This window comes from Pimephales promelas, chromosome 13 (assembly GCF_988280905.1).
Source record: "Pimephales promelas chromosome 13, fPimPro1.hap1.1, whole genome shotgun sequence".
Taxonomy (NCBI): Eukaryota; Metazoa; Chordata; class Actinopteri; order Cypriniformes; family Leuciscidae; genus Pimephales; species Pimephales promelas.
The window spans coordinates 2,658,542-2,686,238 of NC_142781.1; the positions used below are offsets into that span (position 1 = coordinate 2,658,542).

Here is a 27,697-nt window from a genome sequence, read left to right on the forward strand (position 1 = left end):
GTATAAACTCTCATAAAAACGTATTGTATTTACCCCTTAAGGTGCCATCCCAGACAGCAACATAGTGTCGGCCCAGATCCGGCCCACATTCTGGTCGAATCTATCAGATGTGGCCCGGATCTGGGCCGAGACTACCCAGATAGCAAACTGACATTGAATCAAAGTGGGAATATGACATCGAAACAACGTTGATCTGACATTGTTTTGCTCATCGAATTAACGTTGAACCAACGTCAGACGCGTCATTCTTTCAAAACTAACGGAAAATCAACTTGAAATCAACGTGTTGTTTCAACGTTATGAAAGCAAACCAATTTTCGATTTTCATTTAGCTTTGAAGAATGCCGCGTCTGACGTTGGTTCAACGTTAATTCGATGAGCAAAATCAACGTTGTTTCAATGTCATGAGAGACGTTGTTTCCACGTTGATTCAATGTCAGTTTGCTGTCTGGGTATGTTGGTGTCTGGGATGGGTTTGTTGAATTCAAGGCTAGTTTTTTTGGATAAAATGTACAATGTAATACATAACCGAATAATGTAACCCAATTTTCTGAGAGGGTACAGTGTTATGCATAAAATGTTTGTGTTCATCAAAATGTAAAATGTGTAGAACATGTTAAAACTTCTATGCATCAATCACCCATCCACACACTCATTTGATCCTGTCTCCATTTGGGACCAAAGTCCTTTGTTTGCTCTTAGATTTAAGCCCCAGTACTGACCACAGGGCTTCGCAGTCTAGCTGGATTTCTAACTAGATATGGATTTCCTCCGAACGGTCTGTGCCGTAGTGGTGTTGGCTGTGCTCAGCAAGGCAGCAGTAGTGACAGAGAATGGACTTCCTATTCTGTGGGAGAAAGCCCCAAGCGAGCTCGCCCAGCTGCCCACAGTTGATGGGGTGATCCAGATAAACCCATGGGACTACTTGCAGAGGATGGCTTTGTTCAAGCTGCTGATCAAATCTACGGATCCCTACATGAGCTCCATGGGCCCTGGAGAGAAGGAGAATCCTCTGTGGAGTCTTCCTCTGCAGCTGGGCTGGAAACTCAAATCAGGTATGAAAACCAGAAACATAGTAAAGGTTGCTGTGATGGTTATGGGATGGAGAATATCACTAGCTCTAAAAAGTATTACATTGTGGGTGTGTGAATTAAAGAATATGTGAAAATGTACACATGGATGTAAACATGTATACATACTCTATATGTCCAAACTCGGTCCTGGAGGGCCACTGTCCTGCAGTTTACCTCAACACCCCTGCCTAAGTTCCTAGTATGCCTGTAAGAGCTTGATTTGCTGGGTCAGGTGTTTAATTGGGGTTAATACTAAACTGTGGGATTGGACACTCCTGCACTATATGGACAAAAGTCTTGGGACACAGATTGTTGATTTAATCTTGTTTGATTTAATTGATTTACTAGCAGACCCCTGACCTCAATCTTATCCAACACATTTGAGTTTAGTTTAGTTTATTTCTTAAACACATTTAAGTACAGCTACATAGCTGACCGAAGTGCTGCACAATACAAAATAAAAGACTGTAAGATAACAGATAAAAGAAAACAGAGAAGAACAAAATAAGACATTGCAATATATTAAAGGGATACTCCACTTTCTTTGGGAAATAGGCTAATTTTATAACTCCCCCAGAGTTGTAAACTATTTTCAGGCGCTGCGTCATAACATTACGCTTGCTGCACTCATGGTCCTGATTATTACGCAGGAATGGGAGTATAGTTCCTAGTCATATCAGCCTAGAAAATCGCAACTTTACATTTTCCGTATGTCTTAGTGCACGATGTAACTATAGAAGAGTCAAGTTTTAAATTGGAAAAATATCAAAACACTTTGGTAATTTTTTTTTGGGACAAATGCTAATGGTCTTGTGCACTTCAATGATGTATGCTAAGCTATGCTAAAAGTGGTACCGCCAGAACCAGGGGTTCGGCTGAATGGACTCAAAAAAGGTAAAACTCAACATCTTAACTCTGGGGGGAGTTGTAAAATGAGCATATTTCCAAAAAAAGTGGAGTATCCCTTTAAAAGCCAATGAAAAGAGAGATGTTTTAAGACTAGATTTGAATGCCCAGACAGCAAACTGACATTGAATCAACGTGGAAACGACGTCTCTCATGACATTGAAACAACGTTGATTTGCTCATCGAATTAACGTTGAACCAACGTCAGACGCGGCATTCTTCAAAGCTAAATGAAATCGAAAATTGGTTTGCTTTCATAACGTTGAAACAACGCGTTGATTTTAAGTTGATTTTCCGTTAGTTTTGAAAGAATGACGCATCTGACGTTGGTTCAACGTTAATTCGATGAGCAAAACAATGTCAGATCAACGTTGTTTCAATGTCATATTTCCACGTTGATTCAATGTCAGTTTGCTATCTGGGTGCAGATAAAGTAAAAATGTAGTTTGGAAGTTTCCATAAATTGGGACCAGACACAGAAAAACCTCCAGCAACCTCGACACTTTAAGCGACTTATTGGAATTTGTAGTAAGTTTTGATTTCAGAACTTAGGCTTCATTTGATTAATTTAAGATTTATTGACAAGTATGATTTTAAACTCAATTCTATAATTAACTGGAAACCAATATATATCTTTCAGAAGGCTAATGACGTACATAATTTTTTTCATCCTTTCAGAAAGTGTGTAGATATATTTTGAACCACTTGTGAGCAATACATCTGAGACTTTGATAGATGGAGTTGCAATAATCCAGCCTAAAAGCATTGATTGCAACTTCCAGAGACATCTTGGATAGAAACGGCTACATTTTAGCAAGCAAACGGAGATGAAAGAAACTAGAACCAATCACAGAGCTAATATGCTAATTAAACTTAAGAGAATTGAACTAGAATGGAGATTGCAAGCCAGGACTTCGCATCCAACATCAGTGCCTGAACTCACAAAGGCTCGACTGGATGAAACGGCAAACATTCACACAAAAACACTCCAAAACCTTGTGGAAATCTTTCCTAGAAGTGGAAGCTATAATACATGCTAAGGGGGCACCAACTCCATATTAGTGTCTACATATTAAAGGGTAACTAAACCCCTGGTCAGAGCCTGACTCCACCCACTGGCAATATTTAAAAAATGCTGGAAAGTGCGGAGGGGGGCGTGCACCTGAGACGCATCTCTTTGTATGGAACTTGCCTACGTCACCAACAACCGCTGTGTCACGTACCACCGCAAACATCCAATAGGAAAAGTAGCCAACCTGAAGAGGGCAGCACTGAGACGTTTTTACACCATATATTGTAGAAATAGAACACTTTATACACAAATGCCAAAAAAGTTACTCGAATCAATGACTGGTATTAATAAAGATCCATTCTTACAGATCATTTACAAAAAAAAAAGTTGGTTTACTGTTTAGTTACTCTTTAAGAATGCAATGTCATCTGTCAGGAGACCCAATACTTTTGTCCATATAGTGGATGTACTTGTGCTCAGAAAATGTATACGAATCTGGAAATTCAGCTCAGTACGGTATGTCAGCACACTAATTTAACTTTGGTTGTTGCTTTGCATCGTAGGCCGGTTGACTGACCCAACCCCTGGCAGTGCTAGCACTTGTGGATTGGAAAGTTCAGACCCGGTGTGCATCTCTCCTCAGAGCTGGTATGCATGTAAGTGCACCTCTACATTTGCACCCCTAGATGGACATAAAGTCAAAGCTACTGTACCTTTTCTAAATCCCGTCCTGTATTTTCTCGTTTTGTTCCCTCCGCTCTCTGCAGGTGTCAGCTACCATATGTCTGTGCTTCCATTCCTGACCGCGGTTCAGACAGGGGTGGTTGGGAAGGGTGAGGTTCAGATACACGTTCAGGTTCCAGCAGAGGTGGCTCAAGATTACTGCTCCAGCTACACAGACTGTTCCACCAAACACCCCGATGCCATGTCCAAATGGCAAACGTTTTTCCAGGTGTCATTGTTCAGCTCATGTCACTTCCTCTCTGGATGCACATAAATATTCACATTCAGCATATGCTTTTTTTCCAAACTGATTCACGAATGTGACCCAGGAGCACAAAACCAGTCACAAGTAGAACGGGTAAATTTGTGGCAACAGCCAACAATACATATGGGTCAAAATTTATTGAGAATAAGCAGAAGAGACCATGCCAATGAAAGGTTGTTGAGACTTGTGCAGGTAACACCACATCAGGCACACTAGATCTGTTAAGCTCAAACACTAACCGTTGCTCTCTTCTGTGTTCCTCTGTAGTCTCTGCAGAAGATCAGTGAATCTGAGGACACAGACTTTTACAAGAAGGATCAGATTCTGGGACTGATGTGGGCAGCAGAGGAGTCGACTCTACTGACCGCATCCGATGCCTGCAGTGAAAGGTCCATATAGGCTTCATAACACATTCAAACGTCTGCACATGACATCATGCCATTTCCCTAAAGCCTATAGAAAGCCTAAGTCCCGCCCCTCCGCTTCCGGCTCATGGGACCTTATTCGGAAAAAATATGTATGGTGGTCAATGGCGAGAGACAACTTATCTTTTTATTCCGTCTGAACTGTGCCCTGAATTACACGTATGATGTTTGTCAATTTAAAAGATAATTTTGAAAGTCAAAAACGTCACAGTTTGTCGTAAAAACAGAAGAGTAACATTTAGTTTTATGTGAAAATCGCTCTATGAACTACATCTCCCGGGAAGCGAAACAACGAGCGAGATGCGCTGCACATGTGTGTGCAGTCTGGTACAAAACACTCGTAACGTTACGATTATAACGTAAGACTGTAGAAACAATGACGGACATTAGCTTCAGTAAAGTTAGCTTCATTCATTGAGAGAAAATGTGCGTCTCTGAGGTTTGTAGTCTTTGTAATTACGTATTTTCACAGCCTTATACCTCAACGCTTTTACATCAAACTGCGACTTTCTTTACTTTCAAATGTATCTTTCAAATGGACAAACATCATATGTGTAATTCAGGGCACAATTCAAACCAGATCAAAATATTAGTTGTCTCTCGCCATTGACTACCATTCAATATTTTTCTGAAATTAGATCCCATGGTGGTCGACCGGAAGGGGAGGGACTTATAGGCTCTCTACAGTATATGTATTGATACTCTTCCTGCTTTAGTTTGGCAGGAGCCTTCTGGTTTAAAGAAACACTAAGTAAGATTTTTTACCTTAAAATAATGTTTCCAAAACCGTTTCATTAAGTTGTAAAAAGTGAAAGGCACTTCTGGATTCGCTTTGCGGTCCTTTATCTGATATATTCACGCAATGTAAGATTGCCAGATCAGATCGTGTTTCTGTAGTTCTAATGAGACAGAAGAAAACTAATTTGACTTGCTTTACGGCAAGCGTTTTAATAATCATCATTTCGTTTTTCTTCAATTTTCACATCATACTTTCATGAAATCATGCAACATTCTCTACCTTGTTTGTGGACATCGTTCATTACAAAGCTGGTGATGGATAAACACAACAGTGAGAGTGTGTGCGACAGTAGGATGCGGTAGGCTAAATCATTTACGACAGCGGTAATGGACAATTCCGCTTCCAGCCTGTAGGGCGACCGAAAAGTTACTTGGTGTTGCTTAACCTGTTTTGAGGCTTCTTTTCTCATCGCTGTAGGCAGAAGCTGTACTCCACTCCCGAGGCTCGGTTTGGACTAAGTTGGCTCCGCTCGGCAGCATATGTATCCGCTGCTCATTTCCACGCCAGCATTGAGAGGTCAGAGAAGCTCATGGCTCCCTTGCCTAGCCGGGTGCTGCAGGAGTCTGATACCCCGCCCAACATCGCTGACCTCAGCGCAGAGGAGAACCACACACTCTACATTTTCAGCTGGATGAACAGTGTGGATCAACTGCTCGGTAAGAATATCAGAGGGACGGAGAGAAGTTATACAGCAGGAGTCCAGACGTATGATACCACTAGGGAAATTTAAATAATTATCTATTCTATTCTATCAAAACATCGACTTGGAATGACGTGAATGTGAGTGAATCATAGCAGAGTTTTCATTTTTGGGCGAATTAAAACCTGATCATGTTCTCCAACATGATCTGAGATGATCCAAAGAGCATCTTGAGCTATAGTCAGGGTTATTATTGTTATTTTCTTTTTCTTGGATTGCTAAATGACAGTGAGCACAACTGGAGTAAAACTTGAACTACAGTCTTCATTGCACCATTTTCAAAACTTCACTCACTTATCCCATGACTTTAACCACAACCTGCACAAGACTGTGGATTTACAGCACTTCATTCAAATGCTAACAGACTCCTGTCAAAACTGTGAACCACACATTCAAAACAGAATAGATTTCAGCCTTGTGCCTTTCACACGCCGCTGATTGCAATTTCAATGTCTTGTTTTAGACTTGTTAGTGAACACAAACACACAGAAAGATTCATTTTGGAAAGGTACTGTAGAACTCAAAAAAGATTTCCAGTACACGAGAGTAGATGTTAAAACTTCATGCTGATTTATACTTGGCTTTCGCCAAGGTAATCAAAACTAAGACGTAGCTTTACAGTAAACTATGCTCAGAAAGATACATTTTGGAAATGGGAAAATAGGAAGACGGGTTCGTGGAGGGAGAAAGGTGGCAGGAAGAGGGTGGATGCATGGAGGAAGACAAAGAGCTGTTATTTCAGATGAAATAAGGGCAACACTTATAGACCATGTGGCCCTATCTTGCACCCGGCGCAAATTTATGCATGTATCATTCCTATTTTGCACCCGCGCAAAGCGGGCTTTTTCCATCCACAGATGCACGTCACTAAACTAGGGAATTAATTTTTCACTCCCTGGGCGGATCGGCGCAAAAAGGAGGCGTGTTTCGGCGCAAACATTCCCTAGTGCTATTTTGCAGATCCAGAAAACAATTGCACCACTGACCAGAAAAAACCTGGTCTAAAGTCAGTTTAGCGCTCATGCTTGGCCATAATGTAGCGGGTGCTCACTTTGATTCTCTCATCAACACAGATGCAGCAGTTTTTATTTTTGCAAATCATACATTATAACAAGGAAAAATATTAACACATGAGGGAAATCATTGTGGTTTACGAGCCCGTTCTCATCCCAAGGCGCCATATACGACGCTTTTGCCAAAGCATAGACATCCAACACACACGGCACCCTTTAGCGTCAAATGAGACGCAGATATATATGGAGCAGAAGGCGCCTACTAGTGGTCTAACCATAACCCTACCCCAGACCTAAACCTACCCATAACCGAAGCATCTCATTTGACGCTAAAGGGTGCCATGTGCGTTGGATGTCTACGCTTTGGCAAAAGTGTCGTATATGACGCCTTGGGATGAGAATGCTTTGGGTTCACATGAAGATGAAAAAACCTAATTACCCATTTTTTAAGGCTAATTGTAGTACTGAAGGATCAGACCTGTTTGCCCAATAGTGGCAAGAAACATATGTATAATGTTTAACCGACGCTGATTTGGGTGGTTTCTCCCGTCCCCATACAACGTCACTCTGTCTTTCACTGCCCTGACAAGAACGTCGGTCTCTTCGGCTGTGAACGCTCCTGGTAAACCCGCCCTTATAATAACAATCCGCCATGCAACATGCGCACCTGCTCTTAAAGGGTATGTTGGATGGCGCTCTGATTGGTTTATTTCACGTTACGCCCAAACCACACCTATGAATAATGAAGCTACTTCAGACCAACCCCTTTTAAACTTGCGTCGGGCGCAAGAGTCATTTATCCCGCCGGGAAAATAGCAACAACCAAGACCCACCCACAAAGTTACTTGATACTTGCGTTTCAAATCGTTAAAATAGGGCCCTATGTCATGAACCATGGTCTCTCATTAAGATAGGCAGGGTTAAGGGTGCAAGATGCACAGTGGCATCTGTAATGCGAATTTTCCATCATACAAACAGGGGAGAGTTACATCCTTTCAGTAAATGAAAACATTACAGGAATTTATTTTGTATAGCAAGTATAGAATATTTACACAGATATATGTTACAGTAAGTTTGACTGTAAAACATATTTTTACAAGAGGACCCAAAGGCTCATCAGGACGAAGAGCAAAAGTATAGGTGGAGGGCCGGGGGAGAATCCTCTTTTCTCTAGAAAGAACTGACTCTCTCGTCTCAGAGCACAGAGTTCCCTGACGACACGGTGCGCCGCCCTCGGTAAAGCAGGCCCCGCGGAGCGCTGGTCCTTCCCTGGCCTCCTCTGTCAGGGCGCGGTGCAGTTTTTGGGAGCCTGGCTACAGCTTCTCCATCTGTCCCGCTGGGTCGCACGAACCATCAGGCTCGGCTGTGCGATTCAGTTCGCGCGGTCTCCTCCCCGCTTCAGGGGAGTCTGCTTCACTGTCGGTGGCTTCCCTACTGGCGAAGGTTGCGTTCGAGACTGTCCCTCCAGCCGAAATAAGGTCCGGCTTCTACAGCCCATACTTCATTGTCCTGAATAAATCCAGTGGGTTATGGCCAATCCTAGACCTGCGCGTGCTGAATCAGGCTCCCGTTCAAGATGCTCAAACGCATTTTCGAATGTTTACGGCCCCAGGATTGTTTGCAGCGATCGACCATGTCTCCATTCTCCCTCGACACAGACCGTTCCTACGGTTTTCTTTCGAGGGGCAGGCATACCAGTACACGGTTCTCCCTTAGCGCTATGTCTTCATGAAGGTCGTCGAGTCAGCCCTTGTTCCCCTTCTGGAACACGGGGTTCGCATCCTGAACTATCTCGACGACTGGCTGATACTAGCTCACTCTCGAGACCAGGTTTGCGATCACAGGGACATAGGGCCCGATCTCAAAGCGCAGGTAACTTTGTGGGTGGATCCCGGCGATGTTGCTATTTTAACGGCGGGATAAATGCCTCTTACGCCGGGCGCAAATCTAAAAGGGGTTGGTCTGAAGTAGCTTCATTATTCATAGGTGTGGTTTGGGCGTAACGTGAAATAAACCAATCAGAGCGCCATCCAACATACCCTTTAAGAACAGGTGCGCATGTTGCATGACGGATTGTTATTATAACGGCGGGTTTACCAGGCCGTTCACAGCCGATGAGACCGACGTTCTCGTCAGGACAGTGAAAGACAGAGAAGTGATGTTGTATGGGGACGGGAGAAACTCTCGCACATCAGCGTTGGTTAAATATTATATACATATGTTTCTTGCCACTATTGGGCAAACAGGTCTGATCCTTCAGTACTACAATTAGCCTTAAAAAATGGGTAATTCGTTTTTTTTCATCTTCATGTAAACCACAATGATTTCCCTCATGTGTTAATATTTTTCCTTGTTATAATGTATGATTTGCAAAAATAAAAACTGCTGCATCTGTGTTGATGAGAGAATCAAAGTGTATGTGCGTTGAGCACCCGCTACATTATGGGCAAGCATGCGCGCTAAAAATATCATTATGAAAAACGCGCAACGCGCCACTGACTTTGGACCAGGTTTTTTCTGGTCAGTGGCGCGATTGTTTTCTGGAAGTGTTAAATAGCACTAGGGAATGTTTGTGCCGACACACGCCTCCTTTTTGCGCCGATCCGGCCAGGGAGCGCAAGTTCATTTCCTAGTTTACCGACGTGCGTCTGTGGAGGGAAAGCTCGCTTTGCGCGGGTGCAAAATAGGAATGAAACATGCAATAGTGTATAAAGTCAATTGCGCCGGATGCAAGATAGGGCCCATAGTGTTCGCATTTTAAAATAACACAGTTCTCAAGGAAAGGACACTTTAGTCCAACTGGAAAGTAAGGCTTTAATAAAGAAATGTTCCCTTAAACTATAGACTTCAATGGCCCCTGTGACCATAGTTGTCAGGTTACCATAGAAAAGATGGATGTATTGAGACATGTTAAAGAAGTCCATAATTCATTCCTGGAAGCTGGGCTAAATGAGCATGCTCTGGCACTGAGCCAGACTCTCAGATATACAGACTAGAAAAAAATACATGAAAGTTACACTGGTAACTTCTAAAACAAAGTAAAATTTCATAAGCCAAGAGAACTCATTTGATATTTAAAAGGGAAAATATTGATAAACATCTTGATTAGATGTACATTGAAGCAGCAGTGCGTTCCAGAATCCAGCCCTTCACTCTCTACAAGACTCAGTGTCACTTACGTTTAATTAGTCACCTACTGTAGAAAATAGTTCAGAATCTCCTCTTAATTTTCATAAATATTCATTTGAATGTTTAAAACATTGTTCTTGTTGTATTCTAGATGGTCATTGTGGTCTCAGACATTGTGCACATGTGTTTGTAGCTCAATAAATTGATGGATTAATAAAAATCGAAACCCGTAATTAGATTAGATCATGCAATGTATTTTTGGTGCGAAACAATCTCACATGATTTCATGATCCCATGTTGCACAAAGAGTTTCTTGTGGTATAGGATACTTGTTGCAAAATTGAATTGAAACAGTAAAGTGATTACACGGCTAACTTAAATTGCAAACATTACCGTAACCAATAGAACTGAAAGCATCTATGATTAACTCGTGTATCCAGTCTCAGTGCATTATTTTGCGTTTTGTGCAGGCGGTTCCCTGGTGAGACTCTGGCGTAGTGCTATGTGTTCAGCTCAGGCTCGGGACAAAGGTCAGGCCCTTCTCCATGACCTCATCCTTGACCCCAAGTTCCCTGCCACCAGTCTGATGTCAGTCCTGACCGAGATGGCCACCAGCTGCTGACGTCTCCAACAGATGTAAAACCTGATCTGTTAATCTACAATAAATAAAATATTAAAAAAAAGAAGAAATCAAACACTACTCCGTTCCATATCATTTATTCACTGTAAACCAGACAAAATACACAAAAAAATCTTGACAACAATTTGTCTTGCTCCACAAAATACTGCGGAAAAAAAAAACTGTGGCTTTATATAACAAGACTGTACACAACTGTACAAGAAACCTTATACTATAAATATAACCTTATACTAAAACAAATATTTCACTGGCACACATAAAAATAAAAGTGTCAATATATGCAGAATGAATGGGCAAATAAAGTACACATGATGATTAGGGTTGGGTATCGAGAATCGAGTATCGATTGGAACCGAGACTAACTTTTCGTTTTTCCCGGAATCGTTCAAAAGTTAAAATTTCGTTTCCTAGTTTCGATATTCACAGTCCGCCGAGCGGAAGAAGAAACCGCTGAACACCACCAACGAAGAAGCGTCTACCGGAAGTGTTTGCATAACCGCGCGAGTCGAACATGAGTAGCTTTACGTCGGCGATCCAAAGTGTGGCTTCACTTTTCTAAAAATAACGAAATCTCGGCGAAATGCAAAATTTGTGACAAAAGGAGTATTTTTACAGAAGGAGTATTTCCTTCAGAAAGACCGTTGGTTAGCAAGGTTAGCTAAACTTTTTTGACCCTGCCTCTTAAAAGAATCGGAATCGAGAATCGTTAGGAACCGGAATCGAAACAAGGAATCGGAATCAGAATCGTTCAAATTCAAACGATACCCAACCCTAGTTGTCAGTATTGTTTTTTTGTTCAGTGGTAATAAATTGAATTCCTCATGTCATTGTAATGTAACAATACTATTTGACTGTTCCACAGATGTGAGCTCAGGTTAAAACGACTCTCTCTTGCTTGCGTTTGGGAGCATGATTCTCTTGGACAAGCGACTGCATCAAACGCCATGAGTGAGAACGGCTTGTGATCCAGTCGCTTCTATAACCACCTTTAAAAAGAGAAATCACTTTCTGTATGATTTTATCACTATCGTACATCTACAGGCCAAATGGGTTCTTTGTGATTTTTCCAAACATTATTGTCTGACCTGGTATTGAATTTGCTAGGAAGCCCATTGTGAAGACTGACTGTTTGTACTGTATATGGAGAAACGAGAGACAGACGCAGTTAAAGGACAACTCCGGCGCAAAATGAACCTTTGGTCTAATTACACATTGTTACCTAGTCAACCGTTATCTGAGATTTGTTTTCATGATTGCCGAATGTAAATAGTTTTATCTCTAAAAACAGTTTAGCCTATAACGCTAGTATAACACTAGTATATGGGGCATAGAGTAATGACAAATAAAAATCGCTTGTTATTACCACTAACAAGGCTCAAAATAGCCCCACACTAACACGACAGCATAATAAGGGTCCCTACATTCAAACCGAAGCATTGAGAACTTTGTCAGTGTCCAAACAGTTTAATAAGAAGATATTTTATACACACAGTCAACTTCGCGAATACAGGAAGAAGCCATCTTTGAAAAATAGTCTCTACCAGTCGATCTACGAACGCCGATCCAAGTGCGCTGGTGAGATGAAGAGAAGAAAATGGTTCGTGTTTGTGTTTCTTCTGGAAACAACGGACCATATGAGATTCTGCACAGTTCAGCGCACTTGGATCGGCGTTCGTAGATCGACTGGTAGAGACTATTTTTCAAAGATGGCTTCTTCCTGTATTCGCGAAGTTGACTGTGTGTATAAAATATCTTCTTATTAAACTGTTTGGACACTGACAAAGTTCTCAATGCTTCGTTTTGAATGTAGGGACCCTTATTATGCTACCGTGTTAGTGTGAGGCTATTTTGAGCCTTGTTAGTGGTAATAACAAGCGATTTTTATTTGTCATTACTCTATGCCCTATTTACTAGCATTATACTAGCGTTATAGGCTAAACTGTTTTTAGAGATAAAACTATTTACATTCAGCAATCAAAAAGTCTGTTATTGGGAGACCATAATTTGACCAAACAAAGATGCTTGTGAACTAATGTACTTTAACCTGTTTGCTCAAAGCTTGGCATTAATCCAATTAAGAAAAGCATTTTTAGACATTTTTACAATGGGATTTGAAAACATTGACCTTTACCTAATAAATTATTTCCATTCATGTCATGTCATCATTACTGTCATATGAAATGATTTTTTCCTTGTGTGTTGCACCATGTTGTATTTCACTCATATATATGTGTGTGTGTGTGTATATATATATATATATATATATATATATATATATATATATATATATATATATGTGTGTGTGTGTGTGTGTATACTCATATTGTGTTACTCGGCACTCCTTTCACGCCCATGTTAACAGGCTGTCCCTGGTACACCCTTCTTATGTTGTCAAGCTGATCCTCATCTATATATTCATAATCATGCACATCATTGTCGTCATCTTGGTTGTTTACGCTGGAGATGTCGTCCAGACTTCGGCCCTTGGCGAGAGCTGAAGGGGAATCAAACGCCAACACAAAGTTTGAGAGAAGACACACAAGCCTTAAAACACATCCTGTTAAAGGTGAATGTGTCATTTTTTGTGTTAAAACACCTTCTCATGTCCAACCTAAATGTGTAGAGCTAATTATAAAAGAAGCAACTAGTAGACCAGTTCCAGTTGGTACACTTCACCTTTAACATATAAAAACTGAAGAGAAAAGTTACTGAATGTTCCTACCTTTCTGCAGGGTAGGTTTTGGCAAAGTGACTGGACTAGTGGGAATCTTTTTGTCATTTCCATTTTTTGAGTCGCTGCATTGCATGAAGTCCTCTTGTTTAAAAGGTTCAACACAAAGAGTCTGTTACGGGGATGACAGAACAATAGGAAATTACATGATGTAAATAATAAGTGAATTTAAAAGTTGTATTAGCGTAGTTTTAAATGCTTTGCCATTATTTTCACAATCAGGCAATGGAAAGTTTTCTTAAGCCATCAGCTTTTTGGTGGAGAGGAGACAGAGTGATAGAAGGCTCTGCTCTAATAATGTCTTAGAGCCAGAACGATCTATCGGCCGGCCGATATTAGGCATTTTCCATAATATCGGTATCGGCAGTCATAATGGCCGATAAATTAATATTTAAAAAATAAAATAAAAACGGACGAAACACGCTTCAATCATCTCTCCTTGGCCTGTTATATTTAATATTTATGCTTTACAATTTGCAGTATGATGTTATCTATTGCTAAATTATGGCTCATCATAGACTAGCTAACCACAAAGCTAGCTAATGCCACTATCATCAGTGGAAGACCGCTAACGTTAACATTAATGAGCTTGGAAACCACAATGAACTTTTTCTGCCTAAATAAAGTAATTATTACTGTATTTATAACTAGCATATCTCTAGTTACAGTCCCTGCATTGTAAAATGTAAGTTATACTTGCGAGGAGTGAATATTTAGACATAGAGAAGTATCGAACGTATCTTGTGCAGAAAAGTTAGCTTTTCTTTTACACGTGTGTGAAATCCAACAATATTTAATAAAAAAAAATATCGGCCGATATATCGGAATATCGGATTTTAAAACCCAAAAATATTTCTATCGGTATCGGCCTTCAAAATCCTTTATCGGTCGGGCTCTAGTATGCTGAAGCATTAAGAGTCAAGCCCAACCCCTGAAAAACAACCCCGCACCATAATCCCCCCTCCACAAAACCTTACACTTGGCACTAAGGGTGTAAATATTAAGCGATTCGTATCAATCCATCGATTATACAGCCAACGATTCGATGCGTCGATGGGTCCGCAAAAGTCTCAGTTAAAGTGCTGCTTATCTGTTTGCCTGTCTGTTTTCAGCATCAGCTCCCACATATTCGTACAACCTATTCCTAAGCTGCGAATGGGACTAACCTCATTATTGCCTTCTACTTCACACGTTAGTCTATCCATGTTCACACACATTGTTAAGTCTGACTTTCAAGAGCGATGGTACCGTCAGAGCGAGCAGGCAATGAAAGAGAAATGTTACACACTACAGTCGGCGTCAAGTGGGTGTGGAAGTATTGTGGCTTCAGGAAAACAGATGGAGCAGTGGTTAGAGATGTTGCCGTTTGCAAAGAAGACTGCTATAGTGTAACATACACATTATGTGAATAGAATACTGTGGAATCGCATCTCTCACGGAGGAGCAGAAGCATAAAAAGAGGAGCGATGACGAAGATCGAGAGACCAGTGCGTCTCACAGGTGACGTTCATTAAAGGGCACCTATTATGCCCCTTTTTACAAGATGTAGTATTGGTCTCAGGTGTCCCCAGAATGTATTTGTGAAGTTTCAGCTCAAAATACCCCACAGTTAATTTATTATAACCATTTGAAAAAGCCATTTTGGGGCCTGTTTAAAAATGACCTGTTTTGGGGGTATACCACCTTAAATGCAAATGAGCTGCATGTCCCCGGCCTGCCTTTGGATGAGGGCGTAACTTGATACCTATGGCAGTCGGTCTAAGCAGAAAGGGAAACGCGCTGTTTTGAATGTCATTCAGCGTACGTTTGAATCGGAATATATAAATAGTACTAAGAGACTCCGGCAGAATAAACACAAATGAGAATGGACCAGTACGTCTCTGTATGGTTATTTGATAGATTTATGTACTTATAGAGTTGTAATCACGTCTTTTTGCAAGTATGGATGTGCAACACACAGACACACACAAACACACTAACGCTGGCACAATTTTTTGAAACTACATACTTTGATAAAGAATGCTACGTAGAAGCGAAATTACATTTATGCGAGGGACCTGTGGCGTCATGTTTACTTGTCATACAGGTGCTTCTGTGGCAAATGTGAGGAGATGGCTAACTTAAAGAACAACAACATATATGCAGTTTTTAATACAATATCTTTAAATATATATATTTATAAATGTGTGGTTCCACACTATACAAACATGGTTTAAATTATATACACAGACATCCTACGACGATAACAACTTGAGACGCTTTTGTTGTTGAATTGGCTGACAGACTGAAATGACTATTTGCTCAAAAATCATAAAATACACTTACTAGAGGTGACGGTGGATCGCAAACAGTAGACGACGATCCACACTTGAGGATTAACTTTTAAGCCACAACAACAGGACTAACCCACGAGTCCACGACAGAACAGTTATGTGTCCAAGAGACATTACCGGTTGTCGTTGAAACAATCAAAGATGGTGTACAGATCACCGAGGGCGGGGTCTAGGCCACAACCACACTGTCAATCAAACCCCTTGCTCCCTTCTACGTCACAAAGAGCTGAATCTCAGAACAGCTCGTTCTGAGGCAGTGCATATGATTTATTGAGATTGTAAAAAAACCACTGGGTGGATTTTTATCATTCTAGGGTGGTTTTGCTCACACACTGCCAACACACATTTATGTTTAAACACCATATAAAGGTGAATTTTCCATAATAGGTGCCCTTTAACACTCATGCCACCGGCCTCGCGCCGCTCTCTCATGTCGGCTAAGTCCTACTCGCCACAAATGTGGTTTCTGTATTCTCAATAAAGGCTAATTATTATTATTTTCTTTTTTTAAACTTAATAGATATTGTGTAAAAATATCTAGTATTGAATGGTATCGAATCAAATTGTATCGTGGAAAATTCTAAAGTATCGAAAATAATCGCATCGTTGGCTTAAGAAATCGGTATCGTATCGAATCGTCATAAAGGCTCTGGTATACACCCCTACTTGGCACAATGCAGGCAAGTCCTGTTCTCCTGGCAACCGCCAAACCCAGACTCGTCCATCGGATCGCCAGACAGAGAACTTCCCAGACAGCAACATAGTATCGAATACAGCTGGTCCACGTGTATTCCCTGTTACCAGATGTGGGCCAGATCTGGGCAGACACTATGTTGCTGTCTGGGTTGATTCTAAGGGCTTTAAACAAAACTTTTCAAACACGTGAAGCCACAGATTCTGGCAAATCCAAGAACTACTTTCAAATCCAGTGACTAGTTCATCATAAACACAAGTTTGCTCCCGAGCAGACTGATGAAACCCTCTGCACTTGACTCTGGCTATTCTATCAGCTAACTTTTTTAAATGATCCTTATTCATTGTGGTCTTAAGTTTTTTAGTTTTGCTTTGTTGATGAATTACGAGTATTTTGCCACACTGAGCTCAGTGCCAAACCAGAAGATTTGCTATTGGTTCCACACTTGAACCTCACAGGAAAATTGCATGGGGAATCAGATATCACACACAGATTAAATTCTTCATCATGCCGATTCCCAGCAACCCACACCGCAACATAGTGTCGGCCCAGATCTGGCCCACATCCGGTACGGGTGAATCCACATGTACCAGATCTGGGCCGACACTGTGTTGCAGTCTGGGAAAGGTAACAACGTAACACCGAATGCAATAAAAGTCATAGTTTACCTTGGGGGAGCAGCTGGAGTTCTCACTGTTTGCGCTCTCAGATCTGGATGTGAACATCTTGGGGGGTCGCGGTGGAGGATGTTTGGGTTTTTTTGGAGGCCGTGGAGGGGGTGTAACAGTAGCGACAGCGTACCTCCTGAGTGTGTAGTAACAGTCCTCTGAGATCTCCTCTATGGCTGACATTCCACTACATGTTGGACTCTCGCCAGCCCAGCGCTGTTTTACGTTAAGGATCAAGTCTGTGCGGTTTACTGGCACCTCCCTGAACTCCGAGAGGTCAAGGTTTGACACGAGGAGGCAAGGGTCCGAGATCTCCTCCTCAATATGCAGACCAGGCAGTCCGGCCAGAACGTCCACCTTCAAAGAGAGGTCACGCACGGACACTTTGACGTTGAAGGGTAGCGGGAACCATCGGCATATTTCCGCAATGGTGTATTGACGCTTGTCCCGAACCAGCTCCATGAATCCCCCCTCCAAACACATGGGGAGGCACACAGGCTCCTTCACCTCTGTCCCGTGGCTTTTCTCTGTGACTTTCAGACACTCAAAATTATCAGCTGCCTTCTCGATCCCATTGTGTGAAACCGCGCAGCTTTTGCCTTTTGTCACTATAAACTCGTCTCCAGCCTGAACGGAAGCAAGCCCGCTGTACACTGACTCGAACTCTCTGGTGGCGACCACGCGTATCTGTTCGGTCTCGCTGCGTGCCCGTTCCAGATCGTAGGCGGTGGGGAACTGCCGTGGCCGGCGCTTGAAGCGACCGTTATAGGACTCCGGGATAAGAAAGTGTCTTGTTGAGTCACGGCACATTTCCGAGGCCAGGATTCGTTTGGCGTAAAAAGCATGATGAACGATCACCTGTTTGGAATGGAAAAGGGACTCGAGTTCTGGTGAAACCTTGAAATGGCTTTCACTTGACAACTTGAACACCACAGGGAAAAACTCTGGAGGCCTCTTGAAAACATCCAGAAGAGACAGAGGCTGCACAAAAGAGTCACAATCAAACTCTTCTGTGACATCCACAACCTCCACGTCCAAGTTTGACGGGATGAGCAGAAATTTCTCGCTGACTGTGGGAAGAAAGAGTCCAAGTTTAAAGGAATGTGGAACAGAACACAAACTACCCGCTAACTAAACTAACTACGGTCTTTTCATACCTTCATTTCATTGAATGATGATGATTTATTATGTACAGATGACTTTATAAACATTGTTACAAAGAAAATCTTTCCACTCGTGTTTCATTAATAAAGCCTAATTGTTTTCTTTTAAATTCATCTTCCATGATCAGACAGCAAAATCATCTAACCCTAAAACTAACCCTATTAATCTCTAAGGGTGTGTTCACACTTGTCCAGTAGTTTGTCAGATGCCTGTACTGTACTATGATGGGCAACACTGGTGAGAGGAATGCGAGTTCTTTTTCAGGGTCTCATCTTGTGACCTCATGTCCTGTTTTTGGTTCGTTCACGTCTTTGGTCCGTGTTGTGTTTATATTTGGCGACCGGTGGCGAGACAGCGTTGTGCGTTGAGTTTTATGTTTTACTGTTTTTTTTTTAACCAAAGTTTATATAGTTATACCCAAGGAGTATTAAAGGGATACTCCACTTTTTTTGGAAATAGGCTCATTTTACCACTCCCCCAGAGTTAAACAGTCGAGTTTTACCATTTTCGAATGTATTCAGACGATTTTTTGATATTTAGAGGAATATCAGTAACCAGACACTTTCTGGTCTCATTGACTTCCATAGTATATATTTTTCCTACTATAGAAGTCAATGAGACCAGAAACTGTCAGGTTACTGATATTCTTCTAAATATCAGAAAATCGGCTGAACGGATTTGAGAATGGTAAAACTCAACTGTTTAACTCTGGGGGAGAGGTAATATGAGCCTGTTTCCAAAAAAAGTGGAGTATCCCTTTAAAGGACTTGTTATTAACTTGTTAAATTGCTTGCCTGGGTGTCTGAGCAACAAACATGGAGCTGATGGCCTTATTGTTCTTGTGGTTGGCGTTTTATTTCACGGACTCTCTTGGTGCGTTGTCTAATCCACCGATAATTAGATATAGCAGAGACTTTCTACTACAGTGGAATATCCCTCAGATCAACAAACCACTGGACCTAGTTCTACCTGACTTGAACCGTTACAAAGATCTACGGTGTGGAGAGAGTGAAGTCACTGGTGATCATCCAGGTAGAACCAGGAAACGTGTTAAGCGGGGAGGAGTTCGTGTAAGGTTGAGGAAACAGTCTATATCCCGAATTCCCTTACCGTCCATTATTCTGACTAATGAGCAGTCTCTTCGTAACAAAACGGATGAGCTGCAAGCTCATGTACGATTCCAACGGGAATTCAGAGATTCGTGTCTATTGGCCATCACGGAGACATGCCTCTCGGACAGGGACTCGGACACAGGGCTTTGGTCTACGGGCTTTGCTGGTGCTACGGGCATGTCGAGGAGAGGAGAAGTTTACCTGTATGTGAACCAAAGGTATTGCAAGAACGTCATTGTGAGAGAAAGACTGTGTACTAAAGACGTTGAGTTGCTGTCGGTGTCATTACGCCCATCATACCTGCCACGTGAGTTTCCTCAAATAATCGTTACTGTAACTCAAAGTAACTCATTGTAACTCATTCGTCTACAAGTAACTCAAAGATTGCACCTTATTTCTCCCGATGCACCAATGGTAGTCATGGGTGATTTTAACCACTGTTTGATACCTTGAGAGACCTTTATCAATATGTCACATGTCCAACCAGACACAACAGGACTCAAGATTTATGTTATGGTTCTATAAAGGGAGCATATAAATCTCTCCCTCTTCCCCCGTTGGGTGGGGCTGACCATAATTGTATACAACTTGTCCCACTGTATCGTACAGCCCTAAGAAGGGGAAAAACTTTAATCAGACTATTTAAGAACTGGACTGAAGATTCCATCTGCGCTGTGAAAAACTGTCGGACCTCTGTGGGAGCTCGTTCTTAGCTGCGCTGTGATTGGTCAATCTGCATTCTAGGGCGTGGCTTAGCCAAAGGTGAATTAGGACCTATCTTTTATTATATTTTTCAACTGTCCCTTACCCAACAGAAGGTGCCGAGATTATCGAATACCTCCACAGTTATTCCAGTGGCGAAAAAAAAAGAATTCAGTAGCACTAAATGATTTAAGGCCAGTTGCTTTAACTTCTTTAGTGATGAAGGGTTTTGAAAAAATTTATGAAAAAAGAGCTTCTTACAAAGGTGGAAGACTCACTTGACCCTCTTCAGTTAACTTATAGGGCCAGGCGGGGGGTCGAGGATGCTACGGCTACTTTGTCGAATTTGGTACTTAAACATCTTGAGGGAACTAAGACTCATGCCAGGATTTTATTGGTCGATATTTCATCCGCTTTCAACACGATACAACCTCATATTTTAGTAGAGAAGCTGTTAAGTTTTGGTTTTGATTTTAGTATTGTTGGTTTGATCCTTGACTTCCTAACTGATTGCATTCAGAGAGTAAAAGTAATGGTTGTTGATCAGAGTTATTGTATTCATCCACAGGGTCCCCTCAGGGATGTGTGCTTTCTCCACTCCTGTATATGCTGTATCCCGATGATTGCAGAAGCAGGCATGACAAAAGATTTATTGTAAAATTTGCAGATGATTCAGCTATTGTCAGCCTTCTTGGTGCTGGCGAATGTGACCATGGCCCTGTGGTTGAGGATTTTGTGCAGTGGTGCAAAGATGCATTCGTGCAAATAAGTGTGCTAAAAACTAAAGGCATGCTTATTGACTTTAGGCGTAATCAAACTGATCTGAAGAGAACAACTATCAAAGAGCAGGAGGTTGACGTGGTGGAATCATATACTGTAAGTATCTGGGGTGTGTGATTGACAACAAGTTGAATGTTAATGTGGAGATGATTTGTAAAAGGGGCCAGCAACGTCTGTATTGTCTACGGAGACTGTCCCAATTTAAAGTGGATAGGTCATACATGATTTTATTCTATAAATCTTATATTGAGTCGGTTTTAACATTTAGTATGTTATGCTGGTATGGAAGTCTTGGTGTGAAGGCAAAGACTGCTTTGGTGAAAATAGTAAATACTAGCAGTAAGATCTGACTTGTACAACCGGCAAGTAGTTAGGAAGGCCTGATCCATTTTAATGGTTACTTCACTTCCTCTCTATTCTGAGTTTCAGTTTTTACCCTCAGGATCTCGAGTGAGATTTCCCTTCCCTTGAAAATGTCCCCTCCATTTCTCTGTTAAACTAGGGTATGGGGGAGTAGGTGGAAGGAAGTAGTTATGTAGGTTTTATGTGAGTATTGTGTGTGTGTGTGTGCTTTTACTGAAATTATTAATGTTTTCTAAATTGTCCTTTTATATGCTGTCTTGCTGTAAAATGAATTGGCCTTCGGGGACATATACAAATAAACATATACTCCGCTTGTTTGATGCGCACCAGGGTTCAGATGGCAGCGCTCACACACAACTTCACTGACAGAGCAATCGCACCAGGGATCGTTTCAATCAAACCAAACATGCAAACCGTGAACACACCCTAAATGTCTTTTAAACAATATACATTTACTAGTTTTCAGAGGAATCTAAGATTAATAGTAAAAAGAAAGAAAAAATCACTTAATTAAAAGGGAAAGCACATTTTTTTTCTCATGCCTTTTTCATTTTAAACACAAAGCTCATTCAATTTTGTTAGATTTCTCTGTGAACAAAAATAGCACAGAAATTAGAATATCGTGCAAAAGTTCATTTATTTCAGTAATTAAACTTAAAAGGAGAAACTAATATATTATATAGACTCATACATGCAAAGTGAGATATTTCAAGCCTTTATTTGTAAAAGCTTTTTATGAAAAGCCCCACAATCTGTTTAAACAAATCCTCAATGAAACTTTAAGACTGGAACAACGCACATACATCTTAAAAAAGATGGATGTGCGCTTATGGACCTCTGACACCACCATGTCATGTTTACTTAACATTCACAAACGATGAACCGTGACCTTGGACTGATTTGATCTAATTTGCCGTATTTTATTATTATTTTTATTGTTTTTTTTATTTATTATTGTTATTATTTTTCTCTTTTATGTTAATAAAATGTTAAAATCGATAAAAAGACAATTGAAAAAAAAAAGCTGAAAAATGAAAAGCCCAAATTCAAATGGTTTTAATATCTGTAATCCATGATCATCAACATTATAACACATAAAAGGCTTGAAATATCTCACTTTGCATGTATGTAATGAGTCTATATAATATATTAAGTTGATTTACTGAAATAAATGAACTTTTGTACCATATTCTAATTTTTCGAGTTTCACTTGTATATCTCTGGTTATTTATTTTGGTGTAGATATTTTTACAGGAAAGATTTGCTGCAGTGTCGCTATAATTTTGTGCACACCACCAGAACCGAAATGAAAACCAGAGTCATACTCACGACTCGTAACAGCCTTCAGTTCATACACTGGAGTCAGGATCAGCTCTCCAGACACATTCTCCAACAAACTGGAATAAAAGAGGTCCTTCTTGGCCGGAGCTTTGACCTCGGTTACAGTCCTCTTCCTGCCCTTGGAGATTTTCCACTCGGCGACCTCTTTCAGGGTGTAGAACTGGTCGTCCTCACACTCCATGAAGCGGCCCTGCTGGGAGAAGCTCAGGCTGAAGCAGAACTTGGGCTCTCGGAGCAGCAGCTCGCAGCGCACGTGTCCAGCGGGGGGCTCGTGGGAGACGCCGGTGATCCTGAAGCTGTCTCTCTCTCTGATCAAGCCCTGAGGCAGCTGGATGTCCTGACAGCTGAGGAACACGGGCTGGCCCAGCCGCTGAGAGCTGATCTTCAGGGAGACGGCTATCTCCCCAATGCTTCGGTACGGCTGACTGTCACACACCAGTTTGAACAAACCTGTCACACACAGCACAATGACAACATTGAGCCATTTTAAGGTGAAGACGTAGAGAATGTGGATTATTAAGAGTGCAAACACACTCATTAGCAGGGGTCTCTCTCTGTCAGTTCTGGCTTTCTTCATGAGCTTCTCACCACTGACGATTCTCCACTCGAAGAAGAGATCATGTCTTAAAAATGACACATGTAGTGTGTGTGCTCAGGGATAATACGTGTTGTGTAGATTTTAACAGCAACACAAGTTGTGTAGATTTCAACACATGTAGTGTGTGTGCTCAGGGACAACACATGTTGTGTAGATTTCAACACATGTAGTGTGTGTGTTCAGGGACAACACATGTTGTGTAGATTTTAACAGCAACACAAGTTGTGTAGATTTTAACACATGTAGTGTGTGTGTTCAGGGACAACACGTGTTGTGTAGATTTTAACAGCAACACAAGTTGTGTAGATTTCAACACATGTAGTGTGTGTGTTCAGGGACAACACATGTTGTGTAGATTTTAACACATGTAGTGTGTGTGTTCAGGGACAACACATGTTGTGTAGATTTTAACAGCAACACAAGTTGTGTAGATTTCAACACGTAGTGTGTGTGTTCAGGGACAACACATGTTGTGTAGATTTTAACACATGTAGTGTGTGTGCTCAGGGATAATAAGTGTTGTGTAGATTTTAACAGCAACATATGTTGTGTAGATTTTAACACATGTAGTGTGTGTGTTCAGGGACAACACATGTTGTGTAGATTTTAACACATGTAGTGTGTGTGCTCAGGGATAACAGACGTTGTGTCACATTTAACACACAACCTGTGTCGTTTCTTAACACATCGTCATGTTAATATAAGGACTACACATTCTGTGTTAGCTTTTACACAACTAATGTGTTATTCCTCTCACACAGAAGTGAGCTGAAACCTTTTACACACTAATGTGTGTTATAGTTACACAACTTGTGTCAGAAGCGTGTCACATGTGACTGTAGTCTGTGTTTTTGCCAGAGTTCCTTCCTGTGTTTTCACAACTGAGTGTTTGGATGAACACAGACACGTATTGTTAACTTGTGTTTATGTAGTCCAGAGATGTTTGTTACCTGGATGCTTTAGTCATCATGAATCTACATAGACAAGCCCTTATTGAGAATAAACAGAGGTTTGATGTTTTATTTGAAGTCACCAGAATTAATTAATGGCCCTTTACTCTTCTTCTAGTTTATCTCTGGCTGCTCTAACGGTATTTTAATAAAATAAATGTGTTATGGCAATAGAAAATATGATCAGATGTTTCTTGATGTCAAAATCAGCAAGTACTAATCAGATCAGGTTTTTGAGAATAAGGAATGGTGTGTATTTATGTTATTTATGTGCTGTTAGCTATAATATAGTCTTGTGAATCTACATCAAGTTATCCAGCAGTGCAGAATGATTTCTTAAAAATAAAAAAGTTTCAGAAAGTTTTGATCTGCAGCAGAAACTAGTCAAACACCCTCACATCAAGAATCGGTGTATGAATCTCAACAATGGTGATAAACAAAAAGCTTCATACTTAACAAAACTACGTGATGATAATATTATCATCCGCTCTGCTTTTTTAAAATGTGCAAAATAAATACACAGTAACAGCAAACAGAGAAAAACTGCTGTTAAAGAGAGCCCAACTAAAGATTGACTTCAAATGAAATATTCAATGATTTTCAACACCGAAACCTGTTCGTTCTCACTAAGAGCTTCTATAGAGTCTGACAGAAATAACGTCAGTCTGGTTCGTAATAACTAGTGAAAGCAGCATTTGAAAAAGACATTGAAAAAGAGGCATGATGTGATTGGCTCCAAAATACACCTGTTAATCTTTTATTATATTTTTATCAATTAAGATTTTATTTATCTATTTAATGTATTGTTTTGTTTATTTTAGAGCTTTTTATGGAACACCATATAAAATATACCTATAATAATGTTTTTATAAACACAAACTACCCTCCACCCAGTGCTATTATATACATTTGAACACACATTTTGTGTTAAAAATCTACACAATACATGGCAAAATAGCATCAACAACATAGCATTAACACATCTCTTTGTAGAAGTGGACTTGTCTATATGACCCCTTGCCACTCAACAACCGGGATGGAGTATCACTGTCAGTTTAACCACTTAGACATGATCTACAGGGTTCAAATCTCCGGCGTGCCTGAGGTGACACGAGCCACGGTGGATTTAAAAAAAAATTGAGGAAGGGAAATCAAAATTTCACCAGGTTCTCTTTATTTATTTTGATGTCAAAACATCGACTCACTAAAATGTAAAAAAATAACAATCAAACAATTATCATGTCTGAGCTGACGGGGAGATCTGCAACACGACTTCCTCCGTTCACATCACGAACACCGAACAAAGCCGACATCTGAAGTACTAGCATACGCACACATACTCTACATTTCTTTAGGTGTCTATGTTTTATATATTTGCTGTTGATTTATGCTTGAGGACGTTTTTTTTTTTTTGGTGTTTTAGAAATTTTATAATTCATTTGAAGCATTTTAATTAAAAAGGGAAACATCGGAATGGATTAAATTGGAGAATTGGGCTGAGAGTCTTGTTAAAATTGATTCAGAAACAAACTGATGACATGGGATATAATTAAAGATTTATATGGACTTTTGAGGGTGCAATATGATAAATAATGATTGAATTGAATCGAAGCTGCTGCTCAAATGGACTGAGCGAGTTTAGTTTTCTTCTGCCGCATTTCAACCAACAATACTTGGTTGTTTCTGTTTGCAAGCTGTTTCCAAACAGAAAATTTGGAAAAATGTTAAAATATGAGTTTATATGAAAGAAAGAACCGAGTGTGGTTTGCGTGTACCTGGATACTCCACCGGTATGTCGATGCGAGTGTTGCTGGAGCTCTGTGCTGTGAATCTGGTGATGGTGATGTCGATGACTTTCAGCAGATCTCCTGTCGAAAGAGAGCACTCTCTTCCAAACATCTCATACACACAGCCTGAAACACACCAGTGTTACACACTCACATTAAACATGTCAAAGCTCTCACTACTCCACTCCATTTAGCTGGGATTGCTGCACAAATCAGAGAACTGGAGTGAAGTGGCATTATAAAAATGATCAAATTATGTAGTGTGTGCAGTTAATGACATCACGAACATCAGGCATATTACACACACCGAAGAGAGCGAGAGAAAGATCACACACAGGTTGGTTTCCGCTCTTGATATCATGTGGTTTGAAAATAAACTTTTCTTTGTTTCTTCAACAGATAAATTTAGTCATTCAGTCATCTTGCTAGATACAATTACCTCTAAATCATTAAAAAAAAATTGCTAAATGATGAGGTTGATTTAAAAAAGAAAATATATATAGCCTATGTAACGATAGCCTTGTGTCACGATTTTATACATCACAATAGTTAACTCATGATATGATATTATTGCGATACTCCAAGACATAATAAAAGATGTACAAAAAATGTACTGTTGACTAAAATGTTAAATTTGATATTACATTGCTTGGACTCAAACAGGACAATAGAGACACCAGAATAACAATATTCATGATTCTGGAGATGAAAACACTGAATTAATGTATGCTTGTGCTGTCACTGAATAGATATATTTAGTTAATATAATGTAGGACACTTTTTACTGCTAACATCAGACATTTCGCGTAATACGGACACACATTACCCAATTGCATTTATTATACATTATATTCAACATTATAGCAGTTTAATGTAGTACTGACACTGAAACTCTGTAAACTTAATTTTTTTCCTCACACAGTAAATTTTATTTTGGATTAAAAAGCAGATTGTCACTATCCACAATGTTGTTGAATTTTTGTATTGTGATATGTTGTGACACCCCAAATTACGTAACAGGATTACATTTGCCAATTTTGTCTTTTATAAGAAAGTTTTTGTTTTAAAAAGCAGCAAAATTATCAATTATTACAAACATATTTTTTTTTTTTACATTTCCAGTTTCCAGTTTGCTTCTCAACGGCTAATGCCTCACCTAGGCCAATACGTGAGACGGATATTCTGGATATTACGACGTCAAATAGGCTCATAATCACAGTATTACGGACAGCGAGGAGCTGATGAATTGTGTGCAGGTGTTGGCCTACCTTGATAATAGATTCCTGACTGGATCTGAAGCACTCGAGGGAAAGTTTTAGGATCCACAAACTGTGTGAACTCCTGCAGAGTCGTAGCCATCTTCTGCTGTGTGTGTGAGGAGACGCTTCTAGGGCTGAGAGCGAAGGCTGGTCCATACAGCTGGACGGCGGAGGCAAACCCTGGCTCCCTTTGGCCCTCCAGATGCCCCTGAGCTCAGAAGAGCCGAACGAGAGCGAGACAGCGAGCGAGGCTTCGAGAGCAGAGGAGGAGACGGAGGAGGAGGAGGAGGACAGGAAGCCACCTTCAGCTCGAACACCACAACTCAAAGCATTGTTAAGCAAAGCTGCACCGGGGATTCTGCAAAACTACTCTGACATACTCAAATCCCACATCCTCTGCCTGACTTCATGACACCAGGGCCAAAGCGAAGCTGAAACAAACAGGAATCCAAATCCCCGAAACAAGCGTTCATTCGACGCCACGGTCACTGCAATATAAATCGTTTAATTCTGTAAATAAAAATAAGTTT

General features: G+C 40.7%; 2 protein-coding genes across 2 annotated transcripts; one reads left to right on the top strand and one right to left on the bottom strand.

Moving 5' to 3' along the window:
• Positions 1–712: 712 nt before the first annotated feature.
• Positions 713–12,837, top strand: leg1.1 (liver-enriched gene 1, tandem duplicate 1). Its single transcript, XM_089118309.1, has 6 exons — positions 713–1,055; positions 3,555–3,647; positions 3,759–3,943; positions 4,247–4,368; positions 5,621–5,859; positions 10,516–12,837. Exons 1-6 carry the CDS (start codon positions 761–763, stop codon positions 10,665–10,667), a joined length of 1,086 nt encoding a protein of 361 aa, XP_088974435.1. The 5' UTR covers positions 713–760; the 3' UTR covers positions 10,668–12,837.
• On the bottom strand, positions 10,301–27,495 carry themis (thymocyte selection associated). The gene is made up of 6 exons (XM_039664408.2): positions 27,177–27,495; positions 25,897–26,034; positions 22,562–23,023; positions 17,112–18,181; positions 13,408–13,528; positions 10,301–13,179 (listed from the first exon to the last, which is right to left on the bottom strand). The coding sequence occupies exons 1-6, from the start codon at positions 27,265–27,267 to the stop codon at positions 13,004–13,006; spliced, it is 2,058 nt and encodes a 685-aa protein (XP_039520342.2). The 5' UTR covers positions 27,268–27,495; the 3' UTR covers positions 10,301–13,003.
• Positions 27,496–27,697: the final 202 nt, after the last annotated feature.